Source organism: Elgaria multicarinata, chromosome 4 (genome assembly GCF_023053635.1).
Source record: "Elgaria multicarinata webbii isolate HBS135686 ecotype San Diego chromosome 4, rElgMul1.1.pri, whole genome shotgun sequence".
Taxonomy (NCBI): Eukaryota; Metazoa; Chordata; class Lepidosauria; order Squamata; family Anguidae; genus Elgaria; species Elgaria multicarinata.
The window spans coordinates 76,505,431-76,523,641 of NC_086174.1; the positions used below are offsets into that span (position 1 = coordinate 76,505,431).

At 41.6% G+C, this 18,211-nt stretch overlaps 1 protein-coding gene across 1 annotated transcript; it reads left to right on the top strand.

The window, feature by feature from the left end:
* Positions 1–194: 194 nt before the first annotated feature.
* ADAT2 (adenosine deaminase tRNA specific 2) lies at positions 195–17,765 on the top strand. The gene is made up of 6 exons (XM_063124588.1): positions 195–288; positions 2,885–2,989; positions 10,112–10,262; positions 11,081–11,187; positions 14,500–14,572; positions 14,660–17,765. Exons 1-6 carry the CDS (start codon positions 217–219, stop codon positions 14,695–14,697), a joined length of 546 nt encoding a protein of 181 aa, XP_062980658.1. The 5' UTR covers positions 195–216; the 3' UTR covers positions 14,698–17,765.
* The last annotated feature ends 446 nt before the right edge of the window (positions 17,766–18,211 follow it).

Consider the following 18,211-nt stretch of genomic DNA (forward strand, 5'->3'; position numbering starts at 1 on the left):
CTGTCACTGTAGAGCAGCAGCCGCAGGATGAGACCCCGCCCCCTTCGCCCCAGACGCGGCTCACGCAAGGCAGAAAAAAAACGAAGGGCGCGGCGTCCTACCTGTTTTCTATTCCCCCACCTCGCCGTGGTTCGTCCTCCATCCGGATCCTCCGGAAGCTTCGGCTCTTGCCTCTTTGTTCCGGGCCGCAGCGCTAACGGGTTTCCACCTTTAGAAATGGAAGCCGCGAGTAGGGGAGTAGTGACTGCAGGGGAGACCGAGGCCTGGATGGACCTAGCCGTAAACATGGTGAGTGTGCGGGGGGAAAGGCAAGAGGAGGACCGCAGGGCTCCTTTGGCCTTGACTACTGTAAAAACGAAAAGGAGCCTCGTGGTATCTTGAAAACTGAAACAGAATGATTGTGGCATAAACCAGCCTTCCCCGACCTGGTGCTGTCCAGATCTATTGGACTACAAGTCCCAGCACTACCGAGCCAGCTAGGGAATGCTGGGAGTCGTAGTCCAACATATCAGGAGAACACGAGGTTGGCGAAGGCTGGTATAACGCGTTACTGTCAAATACATATTGAGAAGAAACTGTTATTTTTTTTTCACCTTTAAATAAGCTATGGGCTCATAGGATACCTCTGTTATCGGGAGTTTGGATCTTGTGCAGCCCAAGACTTTATTTTCAGATAGTCTGAAGCGTGATGCAAGCAGATCAACCTAAATGAAAACGGAAGTGGTTTTTTTGTATTGTTTTGGGGTTTGTTTGTTTTGCTCCCTGAAACTTGACAAGGAAAGTGGGTCTAGGAACAAGGAAGGGAGCAGCACTAGCCTGGGGGTATGGGGGTTACCCTAACGAAGGGTGAGTGAAAGAGACTTAATCTTTCAATCTGCCATACTGTCAGCTGGGGATGTTGGAGAAATCTGCAATAGATTTAAATGTGTTTGGGTTTCTATGAAACTGACTTGCGGATTCCACAGCAGATTGGCTTTTTCTTTTTCTTTTTTTGGAGTCACACAGATTCTGTGGACTTGCAAACCAGTTTTTTACATGGGGGAGGGAGGATTTGCGCTAATGCACACTTGCACTAATGCATTGGTTTAAGTGTGCATTAGCACTAATGCATTAGTGTAAGTAGAAAATGAAAGACTTCTGATAATCTGAGAAACACAGATGGAACAGATTTAACACAATCTGTACATCCCTAATGTCAGTCCAATGCTTTTAATTAGGGCTCTCATAGGTGTACATGTAGAGAACGGACATCACAGGTGTAGGTGGATCAGATCTGAGACTGCATTGCATGAAAACAAAAACCAAGAATGTGATGAACAGAATGATGAGAGGGCATTTCATGGGTGCAGTATAATTTGAAGTGTCCCAAAGTTTATTTTGGGATGCATAGGCTGGGTAGCAATTTGAACATCTTGCTTTAAACATTTAATTCATTCTAAAGGAAAATATTTCATAATCCAAAACTGTTCAATTTTTCCAATTTGTAACCGGGGGGTGGGACGACGACGACGACAAAAAAGTCCATGTAAAATCTGAAAACCTCTTTTTTCCTTGGGTCACATCTCTGGTAGCAAACTTATTTCAATTTTTATCATCTATTATATGTGTTGTGTTACCTACCACTTGCTTTGTATGGCTTAACCTAATTGTAAACAGCAATATAGGTGGCGGAAAAGATGTTCCTAATAAGGACACAGTTCAACTGATTCTTCTTATAAGAGACTGCTGTGAGATTTATTTTTCCAGGTGTTTGGTAATTACAGTTTTTTTGTTTTTTTTAGAGTTCAAGGTCGATTTGATTGGGTTACATTATATCTTATTTCACTTTATCCTAGTCTGTCAGGTGAGCTTGGTAGGGAAGTGGTAACTTACCTGAACCTGGATTTCCTGCACTGAAATGGTATTCACTGTGTATACCATGCTAGCAATCATAATCTTTTTGTTTCTGTTTTTGCGGGGGGTGCTACTGTATCCATCCTATTCCAAACTATCTACCTTTTTTCTGTATTCAACTCTGAGGTATTAAATCTATTTGTAAGGCCTTGAACATTTTGCATTATGTTTCTCATAAACACCCTTTCCCTTTCAACATCATACATGTTTCTAAAAGAATGTAATACAGGGCCTGGTTTTCTCATCTAAATATGGAAAAGGATGGCTAATAGCAAGCTACCCATAAAAACATGGATAAGCAATTTCTTATATCTATGTGCACTAAAGACAAAAAATTCTATCACTGTGATAAAACAAATCAATTGTTCTGTTCAGTGAAGGAGACATCTTCAGATACAGAAATGTAAGTAAACAAGGATGCATCTCAACTGTGCAGATTACTCTAAAGTCTAACAGTGCAGCCCTAAATTCAGGTCTAAGTTGTCTTGAAAGCCTGTTGTAGTTGAGCTGCATGAAAAATATGGGGCACGATCATTTCCACACTTACTCTTGAGTGCAGCCAATTGATCAGTTAGTGTTAGATGTATTCCACTGAAACCACAAATAATAATTTCCATTAATACAGCACTTCTATCAGAGCTGGCTGAGTGACATAAGCCCTATCCTACAATACAGAAAATGTTAGGAAATTGAGTCTGCTACAGAATGGACTAGTAGGATCTTCATTTTGTGAGGGGTATGCTATGAGCCTGGTAATGACAGAAAGTGTATCCTTGTCAGGTTTTGCTACCAATCTGCCCCATTTGATCTCGGATTTTGTCTTCTCATGGACACATCTCTATACTGTTATTCCTTGTATTGAGGCAAAGGGATATTTCTTGTATTTCATGCTTGCCTTATGCTAGGGTGTTGGGGTAACTGGAACTGAATGTACTTTGCTTTTGAGTATACGATGTATGATAAAGTAGATGCTCTTGTGTGTGTCTGATAGGCTAAAGAAGCACTAGAGAAGGGTGAAGTACCTGTTGGTTGTCTCATGGTCTACAATAATGAGATCATAGGTAAAGGAAGAAATGAAGTTAATGAAACAAAAAATGTAAGTTGTTTAACCAAATTAAAATAATATAAGGTATTGCACTACATAAATATGTTTTAAAGTCCTTAAGTTGGTACTAAGAAGTGTCTTTAGTCCTGCTGCACCAAAATGTGCATCTTCTGTAAGTTGTGAAGCTTCATCTGCAATGTTCATAAATTTTGTGTTCCTCTTTTTTAAGCATTATTAATAGGTATGCAAAGTTCTATCTTCTCAGGGGTTACCTCTCCGCTCTTGACCAGCACTTGGCACTCTCCATTAGAAGGGTCATAACAATGTTACTTTTTTGCGAGGTATTGGGCCTAGTGAATGTCTTTAGTCCTGATCTCTGAGTGCTAGTGAGCATTTGGGTTGTATCCAACTGTGTTTACCCAGCAGAGGAACAGACACCATTGTCTGAACAGATTTCTATTCCTGGCTGTCCCCTACCCCAATCAGTGCCTGAGGGATAGGGCATCCCCCAGAGCAGATTTGGAGAGGGCATGAGGGTTCACTGAGAGATAAGGAAGGGGACGTTCCATTGCGGAAGTCCATTGGTATAATGTAGAATAAAACCTTTGGATTTCAATATTTCTGTTGTTTTAATTCTTTTTGCTCTTGTGTTGTTATAATTATTAGGTTGTTCTGCATAAATACACCCAAAGCAGCTAACAAAGTAAACGTATCTGTTAATACAATAACATTTCAATTGAAATATTTGTTTAAAACTAAAACAGAAATTGTGCAAAACCACATTATCTGGTATAGTTTTTAAAACAATAGACATTGAACATTTGCTGACAGAAATGTTTTCAGGACATGTCTAAAAACAGAAAGATGGTACACTGTTTTTATTGATTATTTTAATTTCCTTCTATATTAAACTTGTTAACAGCCTCAAGTATTTTCTGATTGAAAGGTGAAGTGGATAATTAATATATATGTGTGTGTGTGTGTGTGTGTGTGTGTGTGTGTGTGTGCCAAGAAAAGCAGCAGTTTAAATGAGAGTATTCTGTTTAGAACAGATCCAATGTGCATGCATGGCTTTTGTTTTGTTGGTTTTTTATTCGGGCATCCATTGTTGTGTAGAAAATCTGAGAAGTGGTTCCTGAGCGGAATCACATATTGAGCTGCAGTTCTTCAGACATAATATACTTGTTTTGATCTATTTTATGTTCATTAGTACCTTCATAACAGTACCTTAAACTAAATAAATGTGGGAAGGACTGAAGTAACAATTTTCCAGATTAAAAGTCAATTTAGGGAGCCTCCAGATGAAGGGCTCCTGCTAACGACCCAAAAGGCATTGTGCAGCTATTCCGTCTTTTCTTCCTTAATGGATTTTCTGCAGTAAGAAGAAAGATAGAAGAAACTGTGAGAAAACATGGGAGGGCTATGAGTGGGAGAAAATTCCATGAATGGACAGTGCTAAGGCATGACAAAGCCTTGTCTGGAGGCGTGCTTAGTTAAAAGTTTTCTGGAATAAAACAGATTTCATTTGCCCCTGAAAAGCAAGGGGGAGGACACAAAGTGAACCTTTTTGTACAGCGAGTTCCATAACTTGGAGACGGGGTGGGTAGGGGAGTGAGGGCTCTGATCTTATCATCATCATCCATACCTCAGATGGCAGGGAAAGTTCTAATAAAACCTCCTTGGGTGATCTCAATGAATGGGTGAAGAATATATATGGGAAGATGCATTCCTTCAAATTAGCTGGCCCAAGCTGTGTAGGGCATCAAAGATCAAAATCAGCATTTTGAATTGGGCCCAGAAACAAATAGGAACCCAGTGAAGTTCTTCAGGGTTTTTGTTGATGGTGTTATGTGGTCCTTCTGGCCTACATCACTTGAAATTGTGATTGCTGTATTTTGGGCCAGTTGTAGCTTAGATGCCACCTTAGGAAAACAGGAAGCTGACTTTTATACTGGATCATACCATTGGTCCATCAGTATTGTCTAGTTTGACTGACAGCAGCTGTGCAACATTTCAGTCAGGACTCTTTCCCAGTCCTCTTAGGAACACTGGGAGTTGAACCTGGGATCTTCTGCATGGAAAGCTGGTGCTCTACCACCGGTTCCTCTCAAAAGGTGGTGCCCCATAGAGCATATTGTAGTAGTCCAATCCAGAAATGACCCAGCCATAGATTACATAAGCAAGATTTCAGTAATTCATGAGAAGCCACACTGTTCATTACTGTTCTAAGTTATTCCACCTCTTCTATGCAACTTGAAGGAGAGAGATAATTGAATGTTAGAATGCTGCTGCTGCTGCACTCCAGATCCTCTGAAGATCTCCTGAACTATTTCATGTAGATAGGGTCAAAATGAAACCCATGGCACTAGCAGAACAACTGTCACAAGGCTGAACAGGAGTCCCCCAGCACTACTTTCTAGCTCCAGGCCACAGCAATAGATTGAATGAGGGTCATTAAACCAAAGTTCAGTCCAAACAGGATGGAGGTACTGCTAGTGCAGAGGTGGGAAATGTTTTTCAGTCCGAGAAATTAATTCAGTTTTGGACAAACTCTTGAGGGCCTTGTTGGTGGGCAGAGCAACAGGCAAAGGTGCCTCTTTTGTTACTTTTGGGCAACAGGCAAAGACCTTTTTATTCTCTTTTAATCCTCTATATGTCTGCTGCTATGCTATTTTTAGTTTATCTTTGACATTTTATTTATTTATTTATTTATTTATTTATTGCATTTTTATACCGCCCAATAGCCGAAGCTCTCTGGGCGGTTCATTAGCTCCCTCTAATGTTGGTTTTAGTTTCTGCTGCTTTTAATTGATGCTTTTAATTTATTTATTATCGTTTTGTATAATAACTTTGAAAATAGTAATACAGTAAAATAGAAAAACATGGTATTTTGTTGATGCATTATTGAAACTTTCTTCCTTATCAGCGTTTGATATAAAGGGGAAAACAAAGAAACAATTCATCTGTTCTTTTTAAAACAAATGTTAAGTTAATCAGCTTTTCCATTATTTTTATTTTATTTATTATTGCATTTATATCCCACCTTTTCCCCCTCCAAGGAACTAAAAACATCCCAGGTACAACAGTTACCGGCATTGCAAAGATTCCCTTTTAGGCAAGGACAAAGAGGTCAGAGGAAAAATGGCAAATAGGGGCAAGAAATGCTCAACTACAGGCAAAATAATTTTCCTACTTGTCAAATATCAACTTTCTATTTTCTCAGCCTATGAATAAACATGAGGGAAGGGATGAGACCTACTAGTCATAACAGCTCGAAGGGCAGCATAGGAGACGGTCTCTGTTTCAAGAGCTTTAGGCAAGTTCATGGATTACATCTCCAGTCATTTTCAATTAGGAACATTTGAAAACATTTCTAGGCTGAACTGAATGGCAGTATTTTTCACTGACACCAACTAATACTTCTATTTTCATTCTATTCTATTCTTGTAGATTATAGGTATTTTTACCCTGCTCTTAAGCTGACAAGTTCCTCAGAGAAGCTTATGTGCAAATTCATTTGGAAAAAATAAACAATAGCAATCAATAGGACAAAAAGTAAATCGGGGAGGGGGGGGAATCCAGGCAATAAAACAGGATTGAAAACCAAGACCGAAAAGCATGGGCAAATAAAAAGCCCTCATGTGATTCCAAAAGAAAACAGACTTAGTGCCAGGGCAAACTCTCTGAGGAGAGCATTCTAAAGCTGGGGCAACCCCAACGTCCGCTCTCACCTCTGATGAGCTCAGAGAAGGGGCTCCGTGGATGATCTTAATACTTGGACAGATCCATGTGGAAGAAGGCAGCCCTGAAGGTACCAGGTCCCAAACTGGTTAGGTCTTTAGAGATTCAAGCCAGGACTTTGAATGAACTATGCTTGGAAATGGACTGGAAATGAGTGCAGCTGTTTCAAGACTGGCAAGTTATGATCTGTAAATTCAGTCTTAGTGGGTAGTCTCACTGCTGTGTTCTGTACTTAATGCAGTTTCCAAACAGTCTTCAAAGGCAACCCCACATACAAAACATTGCACTTGTCCAAGCAAGATACTACAAGAGTGCAAATTACTTGGCCAGGCTATCTGTCCAAGAGGAGTTGCAATTGGCGCACCAGCCTAAACGACTTCCTAATCCATTTAGTTATAAAATAGGAATCACGTTTTGATAAGAGAAGTTTATATGCATCTCAGATATTTAAGGCTGCTTCATTTAAGAAAAATGGAAGCCCGTTGGTTTCATTGAATTTCGCTTACACACTATTCGATGGCTGTTAGACACTAATTGAAAACAAAAGGCTAATTAATTATTGGGTAGATGAAAAATGTGCTACTCAAGTTAAAGATCTGAAAATATGTAATTGATAGTAAATAGAATAACCAATACCTAACTCAATCAACTGTAAACTAATGTCATAATACAGCCTTGCAAATGAATGTAAATTTCAGCCAGCCCTCCAAAAGATCATTCTTTGCAGATGGCATAAATGCTATGAAACAACCCAATCTGAGATCCGGTATCATCCCTATGCATCTAAAAGCCTTTTCAATTCATGTTTCTTTTCATTATGGACCTAGTCATGACCTGCATTTGGGAGGGAAGGGTTGCTGCTACACCACAACCTTTTGTTTTGCAAGCTCCTTCTGATGGAGATTTGAACAGAACCCATTCTTGTTAGTGAATTTGCCACACACATCTGACTCTTCAGCCCTATTGATGATCTCCAAGACAAGGAATGAGGAAATATTTCACTGCACTGGTAGCAGGATGTGTTTGGAAATTATTCTTATTGTTATGCTGGTCGCAGTAAACAAGAGACACGAAGCCGATAAGTCAGTAGTTTCTAGCAGATCAATATCTGTTCAAGAATACAGGCTTTTATGTTTCCAAAGCCATTATCAGGAAAAATGAGAATGTAATTTTATTCACGAGCCAATTATGAAACAAGAACATTGCAAGGCAAACAGTTTAATCACCAGATTATGTTCCCATTACAAAACCTGAATGTATAAGTCAGAGTAGTAACAAAAGAGAATTCTGAACAGTTTTTCAGCAAGCCACAAAGCCTCAGAATTTAGGTGCAATACAGGCTTACCCAGAAAAGCTTACAATCAGGATCATAAACGTGGTTCAATTTGAGAGTTTCAGTAAGATCTGAAAATAAATGTAATATTTTAGTGTGAGGGGCTACTGTCTGTCGTTTGCAAGATTCTGAACCGATTTCATTCTGGTTTCAGGACTGATTTTGAAATAGAAACTAGCTTGATTGCACTGGTGGAAAATGCTGGGAAATAAGGGGAGCATACCCCAGTGGGTTCTACTGGATCTCTCAGCGATTTTCAGTACCATCAACCATGGTACCCTTTTAGACCCCCAGGGAATAGGTGTTGTTGTTTTGCACTGGTTCCATTCCTACCTATCAGACAGCTGAAGCAATTCCATTGCCTCACCTAGATCTGATGAAAAAGAGGCAGAACTGCATGTTGTGCTTTTTATATTATATTGTGTATTTGTGCTTTTAACCTGTTGGTTGTCTTACTATGGTTTTAATTTTTGTGAACCGCCCAGACAGCTTCGGTTATTGGGCGGTATAGAAATGTAATAAATAAATAAATAAATAAATATTGCCATACAGATGGCACTGCCCTCTAAATTTCTGGATGACCTCACTCAGAGATTTCATGTAGATGTTAAACAGCATGGAGGATAAGATGGAATCCTGCAGGACCACAAAGCATAAATCTCCCAGCACAACATATTGGAAACAGCCATTCAAATATGTGTGGAACCACTGTAAAGCTATACCATCCACACCCATCTCAGATGACCATTCCAAATGGTTGATAATACTGAAAGCCACTGAGAAGTCGAGGACAGTCAAGAGGGTCAAACTCCCCCATCTATTTCCTGGCAAAGGTAATCCCACAGCATAACTAAAGCAGTTTTAGTGTCAAGGCTAGGCCTAAATCTAGCAAATCCATTTAATCCAATAGTTTCTGGATCTGATCGGCTATCACCGGCTCGCAAACCTTGCACTGGAAAGAGGTGTTCAAGAAAGCTATCTTATCATATATATCAAAGTCAGGACTTAGTTGGTCATCCCTTTATGTTGAACATTTCTCATGAAACAAACTTCATTGGAAAGCTCTTTTACATGGATTCTACAAATAACATTGGTTTAAACTATAATTCAAAGTTGGAAGTTTATTTATGTCCATAAAGCTTTTCTTTTTCCTTTTTTAAAAAAAGAATTAGGCTATTCTCTATAACTAAGTGCTATACAATTTTATTTTTGATAGAAAAAGTATAAAGTATAATTAAACAATTAATTGCAAATTGGAGCAAAATGAAATATGAGCACAAAAAAGTCTCTGTATACCTTTATAAAAACAGGTGCAGGCCGAAGTATATGCCAGTAACATCTGGCCTGTAAACAAATCATGAAGGGATTAAGAGACATCTACAGTTAAAAGTAACCCAGTCAAAGTTTAGTTATTGCTTAGAGAGGAAGACTCTAGCTGTTAAATTTAGGAAAACAACATTTAAAAGTCTCTGTACCCCTTTATAAACAAAAATGCAGGCCAAAATATGCCAGTAACATATGGCCAGTAAACAGATCAGGGGCAGACTATGGACCAAGCTGGCATCTATCTGCCTACACTTGTCTTTTGCCATGGACAACCTTACGTTGCCATGAATTGTGTGCACTCATTGGCAAACTTCAAGATTCAAGTCATCAATGCACCAGAACAAGGAAGTTACAGTGGCTGCCCTGGAGTTTACACCAACGCTGTATTTAAGGAAGTTTTGTAAAGCTAAAATATGTAACTTTTTGAATATTTCAATAAATGCAATTAAGTTGAACTTTTCATTAGATTTGATTCCCCACCCCACCCCGGTGAACTGTTTTTGGGTAACCAACTGGTTTTAGCACAATTCAATAATGGACCAGAGAGAATGACTTTGGGAGCCACATAGCATAGAACCATAGAGCTGGAGGGGGTCTTGTAAATCATCTAGTCCAACCTGCCATGTGATGCAGGAAATTCTACTAAACATCCTATTAAACTTAGTGTTCCTACTAAACATAGAACTTATTTTCTCTTTGGGTACGTTTCGTATTCAGACCACTACATTACTGTTTTATGTGAATGCTGTTAATATTATCCTGTACTCTCACAGGCTACTCGTCATGCAGAAATGGTAGCAATTGATCAGGTTATAGAATGGTGTCATCAGCACAAGAAGGAACCCGAAGAAGTGTTTTTGCACACAGTATTGTATGTCACTGTGGAGCCCTGTATAATGTGTGCAGCCGCTCTGCGCATGATGAGTATCCTTTTCAAAACAATTCACTGGTACACTCTTTTCATCTCATGTATGGCTTGTGAACAAGGTAATGGAGGACAGTTCTCGTTGACATAAGGTATATATGTGGGGATTTGCCTGGGCAGAAACAATGAATCTAAGAAACACACACACATGCGTCCCTTACACATGCACCATTGGATCAGACTAAAGGCCTACCTAGTCCAGCAGTCTGTTTCTCACAGTGGCTAACTGGATGCTCGTGGGAAGCCCAAAAGCAGGACGTGAGGGAAATAGCTCTCTCCAGATGCTGTTCCTTAGCAATTGACATTCAGAAGTGTACAGGAAGTTTTATTTAGCACGTCTTGGTGTGAGTGAAGCTGGGCAAGGAATGGGTAATGTGTGTGGCTCCAATTCTACCATTAGGCAGGGTGAGGAGGCTTGTCTCAGTTGGCAGATTTTGCAGTTATCATTAAAGGGCAGAGATTCTTGGTGACTTAGTTTATAATAATATTTTTTACCTCTACTGTTTGGATTCCCCCCCCCCCCCCGTACCAAAATAAGTTACACCATCTCTGGCTCTGCGTTAGGGAAGTTGGGAAGGGTAGTTGTTATTGCGCTATTTTGTGGGTGAGAGATTTGTCTGTAAATATTACCAGTTTCTTAATAACGTGTGTGTGAGAAAAGGAGGAGTTTGTGGCCTGTGAAAAAGAGAAGGAAGGCATGGGATTGAGAATGCAGGCACATGTCAACACATCTAGACAACCGGTTAATCTAGAATAATACTAGTCTATATGTGGTTTTTTTCCCCTTAATCCTGTTAATACCTTAATTTATCTATATAAATCCCCCTGGTGGTATATGGATGCCAAAATGAACGATTTGGAGGCTGTGGCTCAGTTTTGAACATCTCTTCTGCTACTTTAATGGGCACAGGAGAACCATTTCAGGTGAAATACTTTGTCAAGCTGCTTTTAAAAAAATATGGAAGTGTGTAGGTAAACCAAATGTGGTTTGATGGTACAACACTATCAGGAGAGGTTTGTCTAAAAGTGCATTGTCGCCAGTACTTTAATTCTGAAAGTACCACTGACATTCATCCTTAACAGTGTTGTCTAATAATTTCTCCAGTGGTAGTTTGCAACTGAATCAACACTGAGAGAGAAAATGCACATAGGATTTGGAGCAACCACATTCTTTTTCCAAACAGAAATAGTTGGCTGGAGTGTTCTTCTCTAATATAGCATCTTTTGTATTACCCGACTCTTTGAAGTGGATTAAGGTGTGAAGGTTTTGACCTATAAAGCCTTACACGGCTTGGGACCACAATACCTGACGGAACGCCTCTCCCGACATGAATATACCCGGTCACTACATTCAACATCTAAAGTCCTCCTCCGGGTGCCTACTCCGAGAGAGGCTCGGAGTGTGGCAACGAGGGACAGGGCCTTTTCGGTGGTGGCCCCCAGACTATGGAACGATCTCCTTGACGAGGCCTGCCTGGCACCAACGCTGCTATCTTTCTGGCACCAGGTTAAGACTTTCCTCTTTGCCCAGGCATATGGCGGCACATCTTAATCACCCACATGTTTAGTTTTTTAATGGTTTTTAATGTTTTATGTGTGTATGTTCTGTGTTTTAGAATTTTAAATTTTGTATACTCGTTTTTATCTTAATTTTAGAATTTCTGTAAACCGCCCAGAGAGCTCTGGCTATGGGAGTGGTATATAAGTGTAATAAATAAATAAATAAATAAATAAATAATAAAATAAATAAAAGAGGAATTATAAAACTGGTAGTATTCGAAATGGGCTCAGTGAATGGTCCAAGAGCACCTATTCATGTAACATTGGTAAAGCTAAGTGGATGTGGATTCAATTAGTGCATGGATAGAAGATCCCAAGGAGTTCTGTGTCACGTCCTTTCAAAAATGATCTAGACATATTTAATAAAAAATATTCTTATGGTATATGCATGAAGACAACAAAATGGCAGGAAGCAATCATAGGAATAGAATCAGATGTAATTTTAAAAAGAAAAAGAGCAGTTTTTCTTTTTAATGTACCCTGATATTTATCCTACTTAATGACACTAGCTGTACATCATGGCAACCATGTGAGAGGACATACTTGCCTTTAAGTATTTTGATTTTCATTCTCAAGCAATTGCAGCTCATGGCACTCTAGAAAGGGTTCACTTTGTGCATCCTCCTTGTGTGTATGTGTTTGTGGTATTGCTCTCATTTATGCATTTCAAGGAATAAATGTTACAGTGGAATGATTTTGGTGGATGGAATAAGTTGAAACATAGCTCAGTTATTTTGATGGGCCAAGGAAGCCTTGGCAGTGTGTGTGTTGGGGCGGGGGGGGGGAACACATCCTTGGCAGAAACTCATAAGCTCGATTCAGATGTAACAATCTATGTCCAACTAGCCATGGTTGATTGCAACTGGTTGTGTGTGCGCACACACTCCCTTCTCTTGCACACTTTTAATTCAATAATTCTGGGGTTTGTTAAGCCACAGTTTCCTGGCTTCACAGTTTGGTGCCCTAATTTGTAGGGATTTCTTAACATCACTGTTTCCCAGTTTGGACGTCACAGTCAGCTGTGGCTTAACAGACCCCAGATGTATTGTATTAAGGCATGAGGAAGAGGGGAGAAGGAAACACACACATGCATGACTCGTTTCTCGTCCAACAAACCCGTTTTCGAGAATTGTTGTCCAGATTCCGCTGGAAGCTGATGAATGGGGCATGAAGATGATAACCCGACCATCACCCCTTGTTGATTGCCTCTATCATCTTGTCTAACTTTTGGAGAGGGGAGGGAGTTCTGTTTAACTTTCGTGGTCAAAATTTGTTAGTAGAAATTATCTGGTGTAAGAATTTTGTTAATTCGGACACATGAAGTCATTCCGAAAGATGCCCTAGCAACTGTCCACAGCCCAAGCGAAAACCCATAGGTTTAAAATGGCTGTGCAGGGATCCCCCGATCTGCCTCGGAGGCCGATATGGAGCCCCCGAAGCAGCCCCAATCTGCCTCAGGGGTTCCCAATCTGCCTCGGCGCCAAAGCTGCGCAGCCGGCATTCGCAAATCTCTCCCCACTTACCTGGTGTCTCCGCCATCCTCGGCTGTGGATGATGGAGGCACCAGGTAAGCCCCCCTCCCCCCTTCCCTACTTACTTGTATTCGCCGGCTTGCGCCCAGCAGCTTCCACTTGAGGACACTGAAGGACAGAAGCAGTCCGCAGCTTGCTTCCAGCCTTCAGCGTCCTTGAGTGGAAGTCGCCAGACGCAGGTAAGGGAGGAGGGTGGCTTACCTGGGTCCGACACCGCTGGCTTGCGTCCGGTAGCTTCAACGCGAGGACGCTGAAGCCTAGAAGCAGGCGGCCTGCTTCCAGCCTTTAGCGTCCTTTCGTTGAAGCTGCCGGATGCAAGCCAGCGGCGGATGCAGGTAAGGGGGGAAGGGGGCTTACCAGGGTTTGCCGCCACTGGCTTGCGTCTGGTGGCAAACGCAGGTAAGAGGGGAGGGGGGCTTACCTGCTGCCTCCATAGCTATCTTTCTTCTGGTGCCGCTGGAAATGAAAGGGAGTAGGCTGCGTGATAAATTAAAATTGTGTGGCCGACTCCCTTTCATTTCCGGCGGTGGCGGCACCAGAAGAAAGATGGCGGTGGCGATGGAGGCAGCAGGTAAGGAGCAGGTAAGGAGACGGGTGGGGCCGGCTCTGAAGCGCCGAGGCGGCCCAAGCTTCAGAGCCAATTGGCTTCAGACCACCTCGGCCTTTGTCTGAACCGCCTCAGATCCGCCTCAGATCCGAACCACCCCAATCCACTTCGGATTCAGGTTTCGGATCTGAAGCGGTGCACAGCCCTAGTTTAAAAGCTGTCACTGGTGAAACAAGGTTTCTGATAAGGTAGACATGACTTCCTTCCCATGGTTTTTGCAGCATGGAAGCTGCTGTAGTGTGGCTGGTTCCTGTGCTGATGATATAACTTTAGAATGTATGTAACTTTGATTCCCAGTGCAAGTAAAGGTACTCCTCTGCCTTTAAAAGCTACGTGCTAAAAATGATATTCGATAGACTTCAACTTTCTGAAAAAGTCAGCACAGTGATGGCAGAAGCTGCATCTGTTAAAGGTTTTTTATGCCCCTTAGATATTAAAGACACAGAAGTCATCTCTGAGTCAGGAGGTGGTGAATCTTAATGCCACTTTGTCTTCATTTGTAATGCCTTTTTGAACAAAATATTCTAATCTCTACAGTGCATAGCTGGTCATCGATCTGAAGAAGCTGTGGAAATGTTGAAAACCTTCTACAGACAGGAAAATCCAAATGGTAAGTTCCATCATCATCATAACTCTAATTCATGTTGGCTTTTACATCTTCAAATATTAATGACAATGTTTTCTTTCTTTGTGGCAGCACCGAAGTCAAAAGTTCGAAAAAAAGGAATTCAGTAAATGATTAGTTGTGATGGAGAATAACCTGAAGCCGGAAGAATAGCGAAACGTTGAAATGCCTGGGCAGTGCTGACCTTCCCTTGACTTTGGTATTTAGCACTTAGAGATGGAGAACAGGGCAGCTGTTCTTCTGTAGAATGTCATAATATGTCACTCATGTGTTTTTCGAAGTTACAATAATATCAAATAATCAAAAATGGCTTTCGGTATTGCTCTCTTCCCCCAATCTTCACCCTCCCCACCGAATGGTGGTGCTGGTTCCTCCTTACCTTATCAGGGCGCCACCATTCTATGGGTAGGGGTGGAGGGGAGGAGACGCTCCCCCGCCTCCTTCTTGCATCTGAAGAGACCCATCCGCAGCTTCTTGCTTCAGCAGCGGGTGCGGCATGTGTTCTTACGGGGCCGCCACTGCAGCCAGAACCGGCGGGCAGATCTCTTTGCCTGTTAGTGGAGGGGGTCCATCTGCTCCTTCTTGCTACAGTGACAACCGTAGAAGAAGATGCACCGTGGCTACCGCCGAAGCAAGAAGCTGCAGACAGTTCTCCTCCCCTGACAGCTGAGGAGACCTGTCTGCAGCTTCTTGCTTTGGCGGCGCGAGTGGAGGAACACGAAGGATGACAGCTCTCTCTGCCCTGGCTTCGCAACAAATGGGGAGGGAGGCATTGGGGGGGCGGATACCATCCCGGACAGGGGATGGTATCCCTCTGCAACGCCTGCCTCCCCATTTGTTGCTATGCCGAGGGCGGAGAGAGACAATGTTCGAAGGGTCTCTCCTGACATCGTTCCCCTCCCCCACCCTCAGCATAGCAACAAATTGCCTTCGCCGCAAAGTGCTGGTGGGAGGATGCTAGGAGCTTCTGCTGCTCCTCAATCTGTGGCATTGGTTCCTAGCATCCCCAGTCACCAGCACTTTCCCTCCACAGCGGGGGTGGGGGAAAGGGACATGCACGCCCCTGGGAACATGTGGGGTGCACCCAGGGACGGCATGTGTCTGCCTTGGGATGCGCATGGGGAGCTGCGGATCGTGGCACCCCAACAAAGGATGGCACACTCGGCAGCTCCCCAAGCACTTCCCGGGATGGGTTTATTTCCCCTGGCTATGGAGCCCCACTGGGCAAGAGTGGCAGGGGTTTCTGCCACTCTTGCTTCGCGACTCTATAGGCAGGGGAAACAATCAACAGAGCCCGCCACACGAAGCAATAATCAACGGTTGTGCAGATAATCAACTCTGCATACTGTTGATTATTTGCATTGGTTATTTCTGTGAAATAACCAACTGTGGTGTGTTTTACCCCCAACAGATGACACAATAGTCAATGGTGGACTATTTAGTCTACCGTTGACTATTTAATCAAGCATTGACAATTGTGTCATCCGAACCCAGTCACCATCTCAATTCAGACGTTATGCTTAAGGAACCTTAACTATGGTTTGACATGATGACTACAATGACAAGCCTTGGTTTGTGAGCGTGTTTGACCTATTTCTATCATGTTTGCTCTTTTCAGGTTATGTTGTTGCTGCAGTAACAACTATATTTAGGAAATGGCTGCAGGATAATGATGATGATTTCTTTGATAGAAACTTCCTAGAAAATTCAAGTTTGGCATACTCAATATTTTTTAATGTATACTGATAAGTAGATTTCCAGTGGGCAACAAATGGAACTACTTCTATACTCAGTTATAGTAATACTACAAAAAAGTTGCACAAACAAATGATGTTTTTGGATTAACACATTTGTAAGTGAAACATTGTGAAGTTATGTTCTAATTTTACTATTTACATTGCCCTCTCCTGCATGTTCTCAGTTAGGGAAAGCCAGTGATAATTGCCAACTACCATCTTAGATTGCCAAACTATAACATTTGAAACATATAATAAAAAAGGTAACTAGGTAGGAGAATGTCTGCAATTCCTCCCCCCACACTACATAAGAACATAAGAAGAGCCATGCTGGATCAGACCAACGGTCCATCTAGTCCAGCACTCTGTTCACACAGTAGCCAAACAGCTGTGGACCAGGGATCCACTAGCAGGACATGGTGCAACAGCACCCTCCCACCCATGTTCCCCAGCAACTGGTATATAGGTGTAATTTAGGGTAATTCTTCATGCATCTGATGAAATGGGCTGCAATCCAAGAAAGTTTATGCCATAGTAAATTGGTTAGTTATTAAGATACCTCCAGACTCTTAAACCCTGTTCAGATGACACACTAAGCCAGTGGTTCTCAACCTTCCTAATGCCGCGACCCTTTAATACAGTTCCTCATGTTGTGGTGACCCCCAACCATAAAATTATTTTCGTTCTTCTCTACACGATCCATTGTCATGGGATGGTTTGCTAATGAAAATAATACATAACAATAGCTTTAATAATACAAAAGATGATACATGACATAGTTCAGTCAATACAGTTTCCAGAGACCATCGGAAATATGTGTTTTCCGATGGTCTTAGGTGAACCCTGTGAAAGGGTCATTTGAACCCCAAAGGGGTCCCGACCCACAGGTTGAGAACCGCTGCACTAAGCCATGGTGGTTAAGCATTTTGAGCTAAATGTTATGGCTTAGTGTGCTGTGTGAACTATTCCTAACCATGGTGGCTATATAACCACAGTTAAAACACACTCAGTTAGCGGCCTGACCGTGGCTTAGTGTGTTGTCTGAACAGGCCCTTAGTTGTTTTAGGTAGGAGAGAATGGAAATAAGAAAAGGCAAAGATAAAGTTTAGAGCAGACATTTCAATCCTTTGTATGATTGTTACTTGAGCGTATTATGGTTACAGTCCAGAAGAGGGCCTTGCTGTTCCAATAATGAATGACCCAGGCAGATTGAAACGAATCTTTATTCCTCCAGAATTTGCATGCTGAGCAACTAAATAGGCTAGGAAGCAATTGAGCAACGACTTGTGGATTTTTATATTATGGGCAAGGTATTCTAGTCATTTGGTTGGACAAGTCAAGAGCCAGAGTTGCTTCAATATTTTGTTCTTTTACTATGTAGAACAAAAATCTTGAAAAAATTAAATGTTCCTATGTTTAAGTAATAAAAATTAATATTTCTACCACTTGCCCCAAAAGCCGGACTTTCTTTTTGTATAACAATTTCACACTGCACATGGCGGAAGGGAAACTTCTATTTGTAGGTTTAAAGCAGCTGATATTATACCTTGGTCCTGCAGCCCTAGTACTGGAATTGTCCCACTAGTATCAGCTAAGGCACTTTAATAAGCTTACTTATTCAGACTTTGTAATGAATAAGGGAACATGTCCCTTATATGTCTTGTGTGCACCACTTGGGGCACCACTTGTGTGATGAATTTATTTGATTAATGGCACTTCGTGCAGCTCAAACCTATGCATATCAACTCAGTAGAATGCTCCATTGAGTTCAATGGGACTTACACCCAGGTGAGTATGTATAACACTGTAGCCTTATTTATATTTAATTTTATTAATTTAATGGATTTTTAAATCACCTTTCAGGATAAATTATCCTCCCAAAGTTATA

What these genes read in the sequence shown, in the direction of transcription:
- ADAT2 (XM_063124588.1), top strand. Translation starts at nt 217, where the DNA reads ATGGAAGCCGCGAGTAGGGGAGTAGTGACTGCAGGGGAGACCGAGGCC. An exon ending in GCACAGGAGAACCATTTCAG is followed by an intron (nt 11,188 to 14,499) that starts GTGAAATACTTT and finishes TAATCTCTACAG; the next exon opens with TGCATAGCTGGTCATCGATC. An exon ending in CAGACAGGAAAATCCAAATG is followed by an intron (nt 14,573 to 14,659) that starts GTAAGTTCCATC and finishes TCTTTGTGGCAG; the next exon opens with CACCGAAGTCAAAAGTTCGA.